Source organism: Colius striatus, chromosome 17 (genome assembly GCF_028858725.1).
Source record: "Colius striatus isolate bColStr4 chromosome 17, bColStr4.1.hap1, whole genome shotgun sequence".
Lineage (NCBI taxonomy): Eukaryota > Metazoa > Chordata > Aves > Coliiformes > Coliidae > Colius > Colius striatus.
Window position 1 is genome coordinate 13,331,523 of NC_084775.1, and position 14,320 is coordinate 13,345,842.

A 14,320-nucleotide genomic window follows, 5' to 3' on the forward strand; every position below is an offset into this window, starting at 1 on the left:
AATAAAATACAAGATTGATGTAAAATTCAGTATCTGAAACTCATCACAATGGCTTCTGGCTCTCTACCTTCGCTCGCTCCTGTCAGTTGGCCTGTTGATACACCGAAAAATGCTTGACAGGACTCCATCTGTCCAGTCTCGTGTGGTAGGGTCAAGGATCCCATACAGTTCATTCACACTCATAGCTTTAGGGTTCAGTGTGTAAAGCTTTGTCAATAACCCTAGCCTAGAGATACAGCAAGAAAAGCAATATTAAAAGAACACAGTGCCATTTCATGTTAACCCAAGTAAACATCACAGTCAGCTATTGATCTTGTTGTGACTACACAGGTCTGAACAATGCAGTCCATGCCACTTTCATGTCTTAAAATCTATACTCACTTGTTTTGGGCCTGGCACAAAGCATTAATGACAACTGACTTGCCACCTCCAGTAGGTCCAACTACCATTGCAGTGTGATGAGTTAACATGGTCTCATACATCTGAACTATTTTATCCACCTGAAAAATGAATATTGATTTAATAGACTGCTGTCTGCAATTCTTCTGTGGAACAGATCAGCAGCTGGTCTATACCAGCTAAGCTTTCCTGGAGCCATTTTAGAGTGCAGCAATACACATCCAGTCCAATGTGCACAACAAAAATTCAAGCAATTAATATTGTTTATACCTGGACTGGTAAAACAACATAACCTCCTTCTTCCAGCACTTGTTCTACAGCATCATTAAAGTCAGGATAGTGGACTTGAGGGCAATCCAGGCCAGGAAATAGATCAGAGATTAAGCCAAGGAAGAGAGGTACATCTTCAAACACAAATTTAGGAAGATTCGTATCTCGTAGAGCTCTCATCAGTACAACTTCCTAGGCAAAACACAGGAGAACCAATCTTTACCAAACAGCTCACCAACTATCTAACACCTAGTAACTTCAAACGTCTCTAAAAACTACTGCCTGATTACTTGAGTTTGGAGGATGTTTTCCTGGCATCAATTACTACTGGAAACAAAGGTTATTTTATAAGGTTTAAGCACATCAATAGCTATGAATAATACATTCTCTTTTTTCTACCATATTAACCAAATGCCAAATGGCTGGAGTGGCCCACACCAGTTTTGTATACCCAAGTTTTGTAGTCCTCTTGAGAGCATCATTTAGAAACCAACTTCTCACAAACCTGCAATGTGCATCTGTTCATAACTGTGCATATAGAAATACAAGATAGGTGTGAAAGACATAAAAAGCAATGCAATATTGAAAAGCTTTTATGTGGAAGTATACTGTGCTACTTGAGCCACGCAATTAACAGCCACACAACTGGAGCACTTGCTGTTCAAAAACCAGCTTTTCCTATTCATCCAGACACAGTCATCTGTCTGTTTGCACCTTGGGCTTAACAAGAAGTAAAATACCTCATTTTCCACAGATCTCCCTACTTTGACTTGAGTTCTGATGGTTGTTGGCAGAGGGCATGATGAAACAAAGTGAAACAATAAGACAAAATAACACCAGCACTTCTATTCCCAGCACGAACTACAGCTATATGGGCACATTTCTTGTTAGGAAGAAAGATGATCTGCCCAGTGTAGCTAAGAGGCAAATCTACCTCACTGAGGTCTGCTGATTCTCTCTTCAGCTTCCCAGCCATCACCAACACCGACTTAAGGGCTCGCAGTCCAAAATCATAATGATGCTGTTTAGAAAGTTGTTCCTTTGCCAGTTGGTATAGCACTGTCATCTTTTTGGCAAGGATCTGTTTGAGATTTAAGTTAGAGAATCACAAATGTATAAGTCACAACCAAACACTGGCCACACATACATGGATGTGTACATGGGTATGGGCAGCAATGACATTTTCTAACCTTTGCCGTATGGAACCCTTCAGAAAAGAGCATGATTTCACAGATTTGCTGAAGATCTGGTACAACAGCAACAACAGGTCTGAACAAAGCTTTTACAGACTCAGGGAGTTCAGTCTGGCCAGCATTGCCAGGATCCATGGTCATAAAAATACCCACTCGGCTGTCAAGGGTAATCTCCTGTCCTTCAAACTAAAGGCGTAAGAAAGCATTAGAATAATGTGTTTGGAATTGAATTAAACGATACTGTTTGCCCAGAGAAAAACAGCAATACTGGCCCACCCACATAGGGAAACATGTTAAATTATTTAGTGTTAGATAGCCATCCAGATATGTTCATCCCACTGTTTGTATCTTACAGATAAACATCAAGACATTTCACACTTATTGGAATTCAAATCCTTCACAAAACGTTCACATCAAGTTAAATCACTTCTTTCTCTAAATATTACTATACCATTATCCCATTTACTTACTGTTCTGCTATTTAGCTTACTTTTATCCCATCTCACAAAGGAAAAACCTAGCCAAGGACTAGGAAATCAGAAAGGATTTAACATCTCTGACACTGAGAGTACCTACTCAGGAGTCTGAAACATTCAGCACAAATGAATCACAGAAGAAGCAGTCTATTGATCTTACAATGAGGTCTAACCCTGAATCTTGGCCTCAAACACAAGATCAGCCTTCACAATCACCCTTCTTTTTTAATGTTTACCTGAAACGTTTTCAACTGATTCATTAAAGCATTTTGAATGGTCTTTATCTGAGAAGAAATGACTGAAAGCACTGAAGCATCGATACGGTTGAATTGATCAAAGCATCCCCATGCTCCACACTGGGCAAGACCAGAAAGAGTTTTACCAACTGCCTAACAAGAACAAGAAAAACACCTCATTAATGAACATATAAATCATTCAGCATCAGAAAATTTTGGAGTATGCTAGAACTCTTAATGACTGGGTAAAACCTCAGAATATTCATATATGCAGGAGCTAGCAATCTGTCATAAGGTCTTGCAACAATCACTTGCCAAGTGCAATTGCCTATGAAGAGCTTAACTATATCATCTAAGCGTTGCTCCCCTGACTGGCAGCACCTGAAATTCCTTCAAAATAGGGTTTTTATCAGCCAACATGGTATTTCTAAGGAAGGCACACACACAAAGGTTCAGAGAATGTTCTTATCCTGGACACTGAAAAACAGTAGTAATGTGTAGTTTATCAGAGAACACAGATCTTTAGTTCTTACTTTGAAATCCATGCCTTCTCCACAGTTTGTCACCACACAGAGCAAGCCCAGAGCTTTGGCCAGATCCTTGGTTGTCTCTGTTTTCCCTGTACCTGTTGGCCCTGCCAGTGCTCCTCCCAAAAACATGGACAAAGCCTTTGAAGACAGACCAAAAAGCAAAACAAAGCTCGGGTTACGTTTATATTAGGTTGGTAGCAAAATCATAAATTAACCCTTGAATACAAAAAGCCTTGAATTTTATCTGTGAATGCATTCTATATTATCTTAGATGCAATCAGGTTAGAAGGGCATCACAACTGCTTTCAAACATATTAGCATTAGCATCAAGGAGACAACAGAAAGGGGTAGTAAAACAATTATGTGATTGCCTAGAAGTGTATTTTAAAAGAGTTTGTTAGTAAAAATCTCCTTGAAGCTGTGATATGTATATCTCATCACTATACAGATACCTGTGTGAGTGTAAGGTAAATATGATCTGTCAGTGGGGTGATGACCAGACGTCCATTCAAACCCATATACTCATAGCCATAGGGGAACGTGCTGGTGCACTGCCGCACGCTCAGCTCATCTGGCTCTCGCTCCCAGTAGAAACGCAGTTGGCTTTCCCATTCAAAGCCCTCAGCCTGCAGAATGCTACACGAGAGAGATTTGCTCACGTGAGGTAAGGGCATGGAAACACAATCCACATGTTTGGTATTTTCTAGGTCGGGAGGCAGCAGTTACCTGTATTTTACGAATCTATCAACGACGTCTCTGGCGTGAACATCAATAATGAGAACAGTGTTGTACTTCTTCCTGTCATTTTGGCTCAAAGGCGTTGCAATGCGGGTAACCACGTCATCAATTTGCTTGTGCACTTTTTGAGCATAAAGCTTCATTGCCTCTTTTTGTCCCGCCTTCACTTTCCGAAAGACATCCTCTACCTCCCAAGTCCACCAGACCTGATTAGCAGCCAGCACCATCATGCCTTGGAAGAGTAACATCCAATCAGCCCTATGGGAAATAGAGTGAGGGAGCCTGAGTTACTGTTTAATCTAAGTAACTGAGCAGGACAGGAAAGAAAAAAGTTCCACCTATTGCTGCAAAAACTACAGGAGCCAAACTCTACAGAGATGTACAGAATTTTATCAAGGTGTGCTGTAGCTTTCCAAAAAGCCTAGAAAATACTTTGATAGGAAAACTGCCTATTGCATGCCAAATGGAATTCATAGTGAGAAAAACACACTAAAAATAGCAACTCAAGACTTCAGAAATTACATTTGATAGCTAACACATTTCTGGTCAGTTAAAATACTGCACATGCATGTGTTCATATGCCTCCACATACAGAGATACAGGCTAAATTAAAAGTGAAGCCTTTCCTAGATCGTTCCAGGCTCATAATAACATCTAAAGTATTTGTATTATCCTTGACACTGATTGTTTCACCTGCTTCTGTCTTCACAATATCGGAAAATAGCTTCCTTAGTAAGGCGTTTGTTGGTTCGTCTCATTTCTGCCACCACCGCTGCCATCCACTTCTCCACTCTGCCTCCTGCAGCCACAGCCTGCCGGAACTCCATCACCTCCCCCTCAGCTGAAATCATGGCTGTGGCCATTTTCTCACCACTATCACCATCCTGAAACCTCAGGGAGGCTATGTTATCAAACATCTGAAATGCACCAACAAAGAAACTCACTGGCATTTTAGAAACAAAGCTTCAAAGAGTTGAGTGTGTGTGGCCCCCGTTTGATCTTGAAAGAAAATTGTCACGGACTCTAAAGAGAAATGGTTCTGACTCCAAGTAATCAAATACAAATGCTGATACGTAGCTCAGCAGCCCAACTGCAGAGTGAAAAAGCAGATGAGCTGGCTCAAATGACATTGATTTTTTTCCCCTAGAAAATAAAGATCTATCAGGAGCTACAGGAAGGTTCTTCAGTGATTTATCATTCTTGTGTACCTTGAATATTCCTGTACCAACATTCCTCTACTGTAACTGCGACTGGCCAGTATGAAAACCAGAAGAAACTATCAATCAGATTTCATTTGGTTACTCAGAAGCTTCCTCAGGATGCAATAAATATTAGTGGACCTTTAACGATATGTACATACAATATAGTCTGCTAAACTCTTAAAGCACAAGGCACTGTGGAAAGCCAGACATTGTACCTTTATCATGAGTTCCTGGACACAAAGTGGGTTACTGCTGCCAAGGACACTAAGCAACTCCTCATCAGATATAAAGAAAAACCGTGGGAAAGCATTTCTCTTGGAATCCAAGTAATCATTCAAGCTCTTCTGACATTTCTCCAGTATATCATTCATTTGATGGAGGTCTGATAGGCGATTTGGGGCTTCACAGCAATTTTTAATGGTTGGTTCTTTGTTGGTTTCTTCCATCATCTACACAGGGAGAGAAGAAAGTTTAGAAAATATTCAACAGCAATTTATTAGATTGGATTAGATTTAACTAGTGACAAAACACACAAGCAGCACAAGCAATATAGGTTCTTGCAGAAGTGAATCAGATGGTTTTAAAGATGGTTTCCTGGTGCTGTATGAAAACCCAACATTTCAGAATCATGGTACCATCTCAGTTTTGCAGATGACAAAAAGAAAAGTAAGCCATACTCATACTGGAACTATATGGTCAGTATGGGAACAGTGGCATTATACCAGCAAAGACTTTTTTAGCAGGTATATAGGGCATTTTATAGGAACACATCTAAGCTTCTTATTACCACAGTAAAGTTTAAAAGATGAATCCAATGAAAGGAAAAGGATTCTTCATGTGCAGTGCTGTCAGACAAGGATCACACTTCTGCCCAGTTTAGCTAAATCAGGGGAAGTTTTCTGTGTATAACACGTGTGAAGTGAAACACCAGAGTTCCTGGGTTCCCCAGTCTCATACTCAAGTCACTGTAACATGATTCTCAGTGTTACAAATGAAACAGAAGACTAACTATGCAACTGGAAGCAAAATGTACTAAATAATTACACCAATCTCAGGTCAGGTCAGTTACTTGCCTTTTTAAACATCCCGTCTACCCTGTCAAACATTTTGGCTTCCTCTGGAAGCTGTGATCTGATATCTCCACCGATATAGATGCTCTCCAGGTACATCCATTTTCTCTGAACCACCATCCAGATCTAAGACACAAATGTTACCATAAAAGACCAGGGAAAAAAAAAGGAAATAGAAACCCCTGGTTATAAATAATAAACATTAATTATTTATTCCAGCACTTTCCTCCTTACCTCAATTACTTCACCAATCAATGACAGAGTTTTTTCCCAGAGGTGAACAGTTGAAAGGAAAGGAGCCACGAATCGACTGCTCAGAACACGCTGAAGATTGACACTGTTGTCATCAAGAATGTCTAAAATTTTACCCACAGATACCAGAATAAAGCCTCGCTTCTCAGTGTCTTTCAAGTACATCTGTACAGTGAACTTCAGGTGTTCCCATCTTTCTGCTATTTCCTTCACATCCTGCATATGAGCATAAGGAGGAGCATGTTTCAACCTTCAAAAGCCAGAGAACTATAATCTTAGCATAACAAATCACTTCATTCAGGTACATTTTTGCACATATTCTCTAATTCTGGTTTATAAAGAGTCTATTTCAAAATGTCATGATGGAAACAGAGTGGGTCCTTCTTCAGATCCTTTTTCATAGGCCAAACTGGCTTATTGCAATAACAGAAATCCAACATACAGATGGCAAAGTCAAGATAGCTGAGATTCTGTGGTATGTGGTAGCTTATTAACAGAGGTATTGCTCTTAGTTGCCATCAGCTACATCACAGCAGCCCCCGGAAGATGGATAAACTTACTGTCATGCCAATGTGAAAATCTCACTGAAGTTGTCATCAATGGCTTGTTTGTTTTATTATGATTTTTCACATTACCTTCTCAAGTCTAAGTTCCTTAACAGCAACTCCAATTATTTCACTGATAACATCTGAGTGTCTGTGAAGTTCCATAGCAAACAAGTTCTCCAAAGTGAATGCTTCTGTTGTCATTTCAAAACTCGTCTCTGTTCTCTCCATGAGGTCTCGCCAATGCCTGTTTTAAATTGGCACATCAACAATTGCACCAATCACCATGATACAGTAAAAATGAAAACCACTGTAATTCAATGCATAGTAATTAAACCACATTTAGCACTCTACAGTTTAAACAAGAACTGGTATTTGGAATAGATAAAGTATCCCAGCCATTGTAGTCACCTTGCATGCTATTACACAAATTAGTTCAGCAGAAAGAAAAATATCAAGCTGCAGGATGTGTATGATGAAATGAAAAATTCTAACAAAACAAAATCTTCCAATATATAGAAAAAGGATTTATATAAATCAAAGCAAACCTTTCTCTTAAAGCTTCAGTTTTCAAATCAAGCAACAAAGGAATGGAGTCTCGAAACGCCTTCATTTTTGTTTCCAAGTGAGAGGCTATTGGCATACTGTGTACTTGTTCAGGCAGATTCCAAAGGGCTTTAAGAAATCCTTCAATTCCTTCCTGAAGAAACTGAACATCGAGGTTTATCCAGAGTGTCTGAGACCACTCCTTTTTAGCTGCCTGGGAACAAGGTCATTAGGAGGAAAAAAAATCATATTTCCTCTTAGTTAGAATAAATCTTTCCACTACAGTAGGATCTAGAGACCACAGCCAGGATGCAGATGCAATTGTATTAACATTTGACAAACAGAAGAAGAGATGGGTTCATGTTGAAAACAGATTCATAACCAAACTCAACCAGAAATAATCAAAAGGAAATATGGTGAGCAGGAGAAGCATCCTTAAGAGTGAGAAGTGAGGCACTTAAGAAGTACCTCACTGGACACTTCTCTCTTGGAAAAAATAAAGCATTAAAAATTATTTAAGATCACTTAAAGCCTGAGATACTCATTGTCACCTGTACATATACTATATCCAAAAGTAGTTCCACTGAAATGATTGTGAGACTTACCCAGTAAAATGTCACCCAAAAATTATTAGGGAAGAGGGAGATCTGCTTCTGTCTAATATAAAGATGTGCCTGGTCCACTATGGAGATGTTGTTAATCCTGTACTAACATCGTTAAAGTCATTTCATGGTAACAGTCAATTACAGATCACAGCTTATTTCATGCAAAGGCTTAGAAAGTTGATAGCAACTAGAGGACAATGCAGCCTCTTCCTCCCTCCCACACATTTTCTGTATGTACATGCAGAAATAGGTGTGTGTCTGTGTAGGCACAAGGCAATACTTACTCTCTGTAATTCATAAATTTCATAGATCTGCTTTAGACCTTTCATATCATTCTGTGCTTTCATTAAGTTGGGGTACACTGTCACTGGCAAGTCAAAAATTTTCTCAAGACTGCGCAGTTCCTGGTGGCTTTCTTCCAGTTTTTCCAACTCTTTTTCAGAAATGGCCATGAGTTCCAGTCCTGGGAAAGGAGATGATTTTTCTAGATAAACAAACCCAGGGACCATTTGCATATAGGCTGTAGAGGTTTTAGTACTGAAAATGACACGTTCCTGGTTGACAAGTTAGTATGTTAATAAAGAAAACCAACTTTTCTTGTTTTACAGAAAATATGAAGAATTATCTGAAGACTCACATTTTTAAGACATCACTTTACACACATTAATCCATTCACCTTTGTCAAGATTCTCCCCAGCAGCACCAGGCCCCTCAGTCATGAATTTATGGAAGAAATCTTCTACCTCTTTGCTGTAGTCCTCAATCCATTGCTGTATAATCTAAAAAGAACAGTGTTTAAGTTGTTTTTCTTTCCATTTCTATTTTTTTCAATAATGATTACAAGTACTACCTTGGTGTATTTTCTTTTTATGCCTCCAAGGTTGTGATCAACTTCTGATGCTTCAAAGAAGAGAGTTTCCCACTTTTCCTTAATCTTATCAGACACCTCCTGTTCTTCTTTAGCTACCTAAAACAAAAAGAGTAATATCTCTCACAAGAAATAATTAGTCACAAGAAGGCAAGGGATATGTGCTCACAGGATAAACAAAACACAAAACTGTTATTGAAGTGATGTGAATCAGACACACAATATGTGGAGATCCTGTTTTAAAAAGGGGGTTTGGACTAGACAGTCTCCAGACATCCCTTCTAACCTAAGTAATAGTATGGTTCTGTAAAATATCTTAAAAGGAAAACATTTATTCATTCACATGGGAGGCACTTGTGCCCCTAGCTGAAATCTCCAGTGTTTTATGAGACATGCACTTACAGGAATGTTGTACATTGCAAGAGTTCGATATCTCTCCCAGATGTCCAAATATTTCAGTTCTACCTCGAAGGACATGCCTCTGATCTCTGCAATTGTGCCAAGGAGTAGTTTGAGATCCTCCAAGGAATCAGGAGATCTCTTCAGACTCTGTGATAATCTCTGTCAAAAGCAAAAATACCTCCCAGAAGCAACACTGATGAAGCAATTAAACAGAATTACAATGATGAGTCAAACACAAAACACAAGTAAATAACATGTAGATTACTTTTCAGTCTATGTGATAAAGATAACAAAAGCAAACTGAAAACACCTACCTGAATCTCTTCCTGAAGACTGAAGAGTTCCTCTCTTGCAGACTCATTAAGCAACTTCCCAAGTGAAATCATCCAGCCTCTAGCATAGTCCTGCACTGTGTGGGCTAAAGGAGTCAGTTGAAGCCTGACAAATTGCTCATCTTTAATCAAGGGCTGTTGAGTCACTTCTTGAGCTACCTTCATATAAAACTGCAACTCCTCATCAAAGGTTACACAAGTAGGCTTTTCTGCAGCTAACTTCTCCATGGCTACATCTTTGTCTAATTTCCACAGCAAGTGGTACCTCTTCCATTGGTTCAAATACATGCTGAGAGAAGCCAGGAGTTTATGGACATTCTGAGATATGAGAACAGCCTGGTGTTTTACCAGAGGGTTGTGGCAGATGTCGCTGTAAAAGCTGAAAGTGAAAGCTTCTTCTTCCTTAATATTCTGAGGAGGGCATTCAATACAGGTACCATGCATCCATCGTACAAAGTGCTAGAGTTGTCAAGACAGGGTTGAAAAACAGTTATTTTGTGTCATTTTAGTCAAATCAATCATAGAATCATTTAAGTCAGAAAGACCTTAAGATCATTGAGTCCAACCATACACCTGTCACTGTCAAGCTCACCACTAAACCATGTCCCCAAGCACCACATCTACACATCTTTTAAACACCTCCAGGGATGGTCACTCCACTCCTTCCCTGGGCAGCTTGTTCCAGGGCTTGGTCAAGAAATTAATCATTACCTAAGGGATTATGCAGGAAGTGGTGAGAGTGGTTTCTCAAATCAAATGTTTCTTCTGTCAGCAAGAAATTACATTTTGCCATAAACTTGAGAAGAGTCAATTTCATCCTACCCAAACCTTCCCATGCACTACTCTGCTTTTAAACTCTCAGCAATAGCAGCAATATGGCATGGCAAAGGAAAAGAGATATTAGTTCAAACAGACTGGGTGCAGCAGTGGAACAAAAGAGCAAATCTGAGCATAAGAAGCACATTTAATCTAAATTTATTCATTTCAGGTGACATTTGAAATCATTTCCTCATCAACACAGGGCAGTAACACTGCCACAATATTTGGTTTCTTTTCTGGAAAGCAGTTCAATGCACACATACTTAGGCAGGGAAATATTGCTACACCTTTGCCAGCAAGCTAGATATTTTGTCTGCTGTAAACCTGCTGCCTTAGATGTGCCCCAAATGCCCTTCTCCCAGCCTTCTCTGAATTATTTTTCTGCTGCTGCAATACAGAGAAGGCTACTCACACTCCTTATTCCTGCAACTTATTCATACATCACAAAGCAACATCTGCAGTACAATCTGTAAAGTAGTTCCTTCTGGTAGATGCTGATTTATAGAACCAAATCATGTACCAACCCTGGCAAAACTGCTGAAAAGTAATAAAGTATTTTGCCTGAGTAAAAATGCATGAAGCTTTATAGCATTTTTTTTCCTTTGTCATCAGTTTGTAAAATTAGGACAGCCTGTAAAATTAGAACAATGTACTGGATACTTTAATTTCAAGATAAAGCAATATAAATCTTTCCCTTGACATTTATGCTTGTCCAAACATAAAGTAAGATTAATTCATTATGATCACGAGCAAACTTTGGCAACAAGTAAATCTTTATCAAAAGTCACCTTTGTGACCTCAACACAGTCTTGGACACATTGTGCAGTCATTTTCTCAATCTCACTGGCATTAGTTTGCAAGATTATCTCAGGAACAGATAAAATAGCTTCTGTTTGGAACACTGGCACATTTGCAAGAACAGCTGCATTAAAAGCCTGCAAATTCCTGGGAAAGGGAAAAAAATCACGTCAAAGACCATAATAACCAAGTGAAATCCCCAATGGAAGTGCCCAACAGAGATTGCAATTATCAGGTGCATGCTTAGAGATGTAAACAGACCTGTCTGAAGTCAGTTACCACTGATTTCAGCTAAAAATGCTCATGTAGATCAGAGCAAAATTGTCCCACTAATGCTGATTTAATGCAAAAGCTTGACTAGTTAACAGAAGCTATTGGAAGGAATACAAGGGAATATCCTTCTGCAAGCAGACTCTGAGACTATGGTCAACTCCATTGCAAGAGTCCAGTCAAGAAAGCACAATGAAGTAGCTGAGCATGGACCAGATTACAAAGAGATGGCTGACGACAAGGAGATGGCTGGGAAGCTTTTCTAACCCTGCAATGCTCTATTGTAATAATATCTTGCTTATAATATAAGTTGTTATAATATCTTGCTACAACCCCTCAGATCCACCTATTGCAGAACAGGTCAAGTAATGTCGAGCAAACCTTTGTTCTTGTACTGGTGCCCCTCACATGACAGGGATGCATCCAGCATCCAGACACCAAGTTCTCAAAATGGTATGCTTTAGTAAGGCAAAACTTTGATTTGAAAAATATACCAGGGATATGCAACTACACACGCTACAGAAAACATGTCTTATTTTTCCCTTCTGTCAACAAAATCCATTTTCTCTGAATTTGTGTTACTCCTGTACCTTATTATCACTTCTCCATTCCTCACAGAAAACAAAAAGCCAGTACAAATGCAAATCTGTCTCAAACTGGAAATCACCAAGGTGTTCAAACAACATCAGTGATCAACAGATCCAGAAAAAAATGAAGATGAGAGAATAAAAATCCATTAAAGCAAACAAATTACTTACTTCACAATCAACTGTGTCAACACCTGATAAACCCTGTTTTCCCAGTATGCATAATAGGAAGCCAATTTGGGAGATTTGCCACTGTTTGTCTTGGCAACAGATCTTTCCACTTTCATTAGGAATCGTGGAATTGCAGAATACTTTCTAACCATATGTGCCACATCTTTTGCTCTTTCACACTTAACATATTCAAAAAATTCTTCTGCTCCTGTCAAAGATACAAAAAATAGTACAATTAACTGCAACAGACCCAACAGACTTGCACAGTGCAATAATGAGTTGGGCTTTATTTCTGAACATGAAATCGATCTAGTGTACTGATACAAAATATCTTCACTTACTAATGCTTAATTTGTTCATATTTCAACCCTCTGATTTCATATGGATTCAATTATTTAATAGCAACTAGCAGATATGGAAGTAACCTTTTAGAAGACAGACAAAGTGTTCAAAGAAATTTGATCTATCATTCACTCACTCAAAAGACAGAGAGACCTGTGAGACAATGACCTCACTGCAGTTTCCATCTGAGGAAGCCAGTTCAGCTCAGAGAGCCCAGAAGGGAGCTGACACTTCATGCAGACCACAGCTCTAAGGGCTACACAACCACACACAAGAAGGATAATGAAATCAAAGGAAAGCCTAGGAGGAAAGTGATCAAAAGCAAGATAGACACAAATGAAATTATCTACTTATATCCTCCTCTTTATGTTTCTGTCATTGACACCATCAGTTTTAGGGTACTGAAGCTCTGTACTTCCTCTGTTACACCATGTTACTGTAGCTGGTTTTGCTAACAATTAAAAGGGCTGGTTGTAGTAGCAGACAAAGCAAAACAAAACATCCCAGAGCTTGGAAGTGAAAATATAAAGACTTACCAGGAAGCTCATCACCAGTTTTTGAAGGTGGAAACTTAAAGAGATTTGTTGATTCTATGAACAAAAGTTTGTTGTTTATGTCTTCAGAATTATTGTGAATCCGACGGATAAGTAATTCAAAATTCTCCACAGTTTCTGTACAGTGGACAATGAAGTCACCAACACCTTGAAAGAAACCACAACCATTTGGGGTTTTTTTTTTCTCTTAACAAATATTTAACCAATGCATGAAAATTGCCAGAATCATATGTTTTATCTGTGAGAATCAACGGGTGCTCTGCAGAAAGGTAGATTAGATGATTTCTCGCCTAATCCTTCCTCCATGTCCCTTACAGCTGTTATCTAAGGGTCTCTGTCCATTCCCACTCGGTGTTTTATATATAAAACATGCTGTCATATAACATGAAAAACTGACTGCAGAATTTGAGAGATCTTTTTAACTGAAAATCAGCCATTTTAAAATAATACTTCCCTTACCTAAGGACATCCAGTTGAGCCTTCTGTGCCCCCATTTGAATAGAGACCAGAGATTTTGAATATGGTCATCAAGGAGTTTGGTTTCTGCTTCATTCAGTGTTCCCATTAACTTGTGATAGAGATCCAATATCCTTTTCAATCTATCTATATACCTAAAGAGTGTAAGTAACACCACAACAAAACATAGAAATCATAGTTTTCTTTCAACAGAGCTCTGAACTCAGATCAAAGAGGAGATCACTTCCATCACTCCATTCAGACTTCTAGATAAAGCAAAATTTGCTTTCATTTCATATGGCTCATGTAGTAGCCAGACAAACCACTCCTGCCCCAATTCAGGAAAGGTTTTTAAGACACCCTCAGTTTGAAGCACATCAATTTAACTTTAAAATCCAGGTAGGGCTCATCAGCATAGCTGTGTGCTAAAAGCCTGTGATAATTTGGGCAAAAGTGACTTATCCAAAGCTACACAAGAAGAAAACAGCACTGAGTTTAAACATGAGCTGAAATCTAAATGGCATTGACAATTCATTACACAGCAAATTATTTCCTTGGTTTTCCTCAGCATTTGAGTTGTATAACACAGTCCTACAGGCTAAAGGAAGCAGACAGCATGAGATAAAACCTTCTTAGAGCAATATGGCCATTAGTAATTT

General features: G+C 38.9%; 1 protein-coding gene across 1 annotated transcript in view; it reads right to left on the minus strand.

Annotated features, from left to right (window-relative positions):
- The window catches only part of DNAH10 (dynein axonemal heavy chain 10), a 53,216-nt gene that overhangs the window by 27,773 nt on the left and 11,123 nt on the right, over positions 1-14,320 (minus strand). Inside the window, exons 15-38 of the mRNA XM_062010337.1 lie at positions 13,665-13,816; positions 13,188-13,352; positions 12,310-12,517; positions 11,272-11,428; positions 9,647-10,123; positions 9,333-9,491; positions 8,913-9,029; positions 8,739-8,841; positions 8,347-8,525; positions 7,460-7,671; positions 7,002-7,158; positions 6,349-6,582; positions 6,118-6,240; positions 5,260-5,493; positions 4,536-4,759; positions 3,831-4,100; positions 3,557-3,740; positions 3,108-3,242; positions 2,575-2,727; positions 1,860-2,048; positions 1,604-1,750; positions 670-861; positions 382-500; positions 68-226 (exon numbers count right to left, since the gene is read on the minus strand). Coding sequence (XP_061866321.1) covers positions 68-226; positions 382-500; positions 670-861; positions 1,604-1,750; positions 1,860-2,048; positions 2,575-2,727; positions 3,108-3,242; positions 3,557-3,740; positions 3,831-4,100; positions 4,536-4,759; positions 5,260-5,493; positions 6,118-6,240; positions 6,349-6,582; positions 7,002-7,158; positions 7,460-7,671; positions 8,347-8,525; positions 8,739-8,841; positions 8,913-9,029; positions 9,333-9,491; positions 9,647-10,123; positions 11,272-11,428; positions 12,310-12,517; positions 13,188-13,352; positions 13,665-13,816 — 4,449 coding nt within the window. The remainder of the gene's footprint in view (positions 1-67; positions 227-381; positions 501-669; positions 862-1,603; positions 1,751-1,859; positions 2,049-2,574; positions 2,728-3,107; positions 3,243-3,556; positions 3,741-3,830; positions 4,101-4,535; positions 4,760-5,259; positions 5,494-6,117; positions 6,241-6,348; positions 6,583-7,001; positions 7,159-7,459; positions 7,672-8,346; positions 8,526-8,738; positions 8,842-8,912; positions 9,030-9,332; positions 9,492-9,646; positions 10,124-11,271; positions 11,429-12,309; positions 12,518-13,187; positions 13,353-13,664; positions 13,817-14,320) is intronic.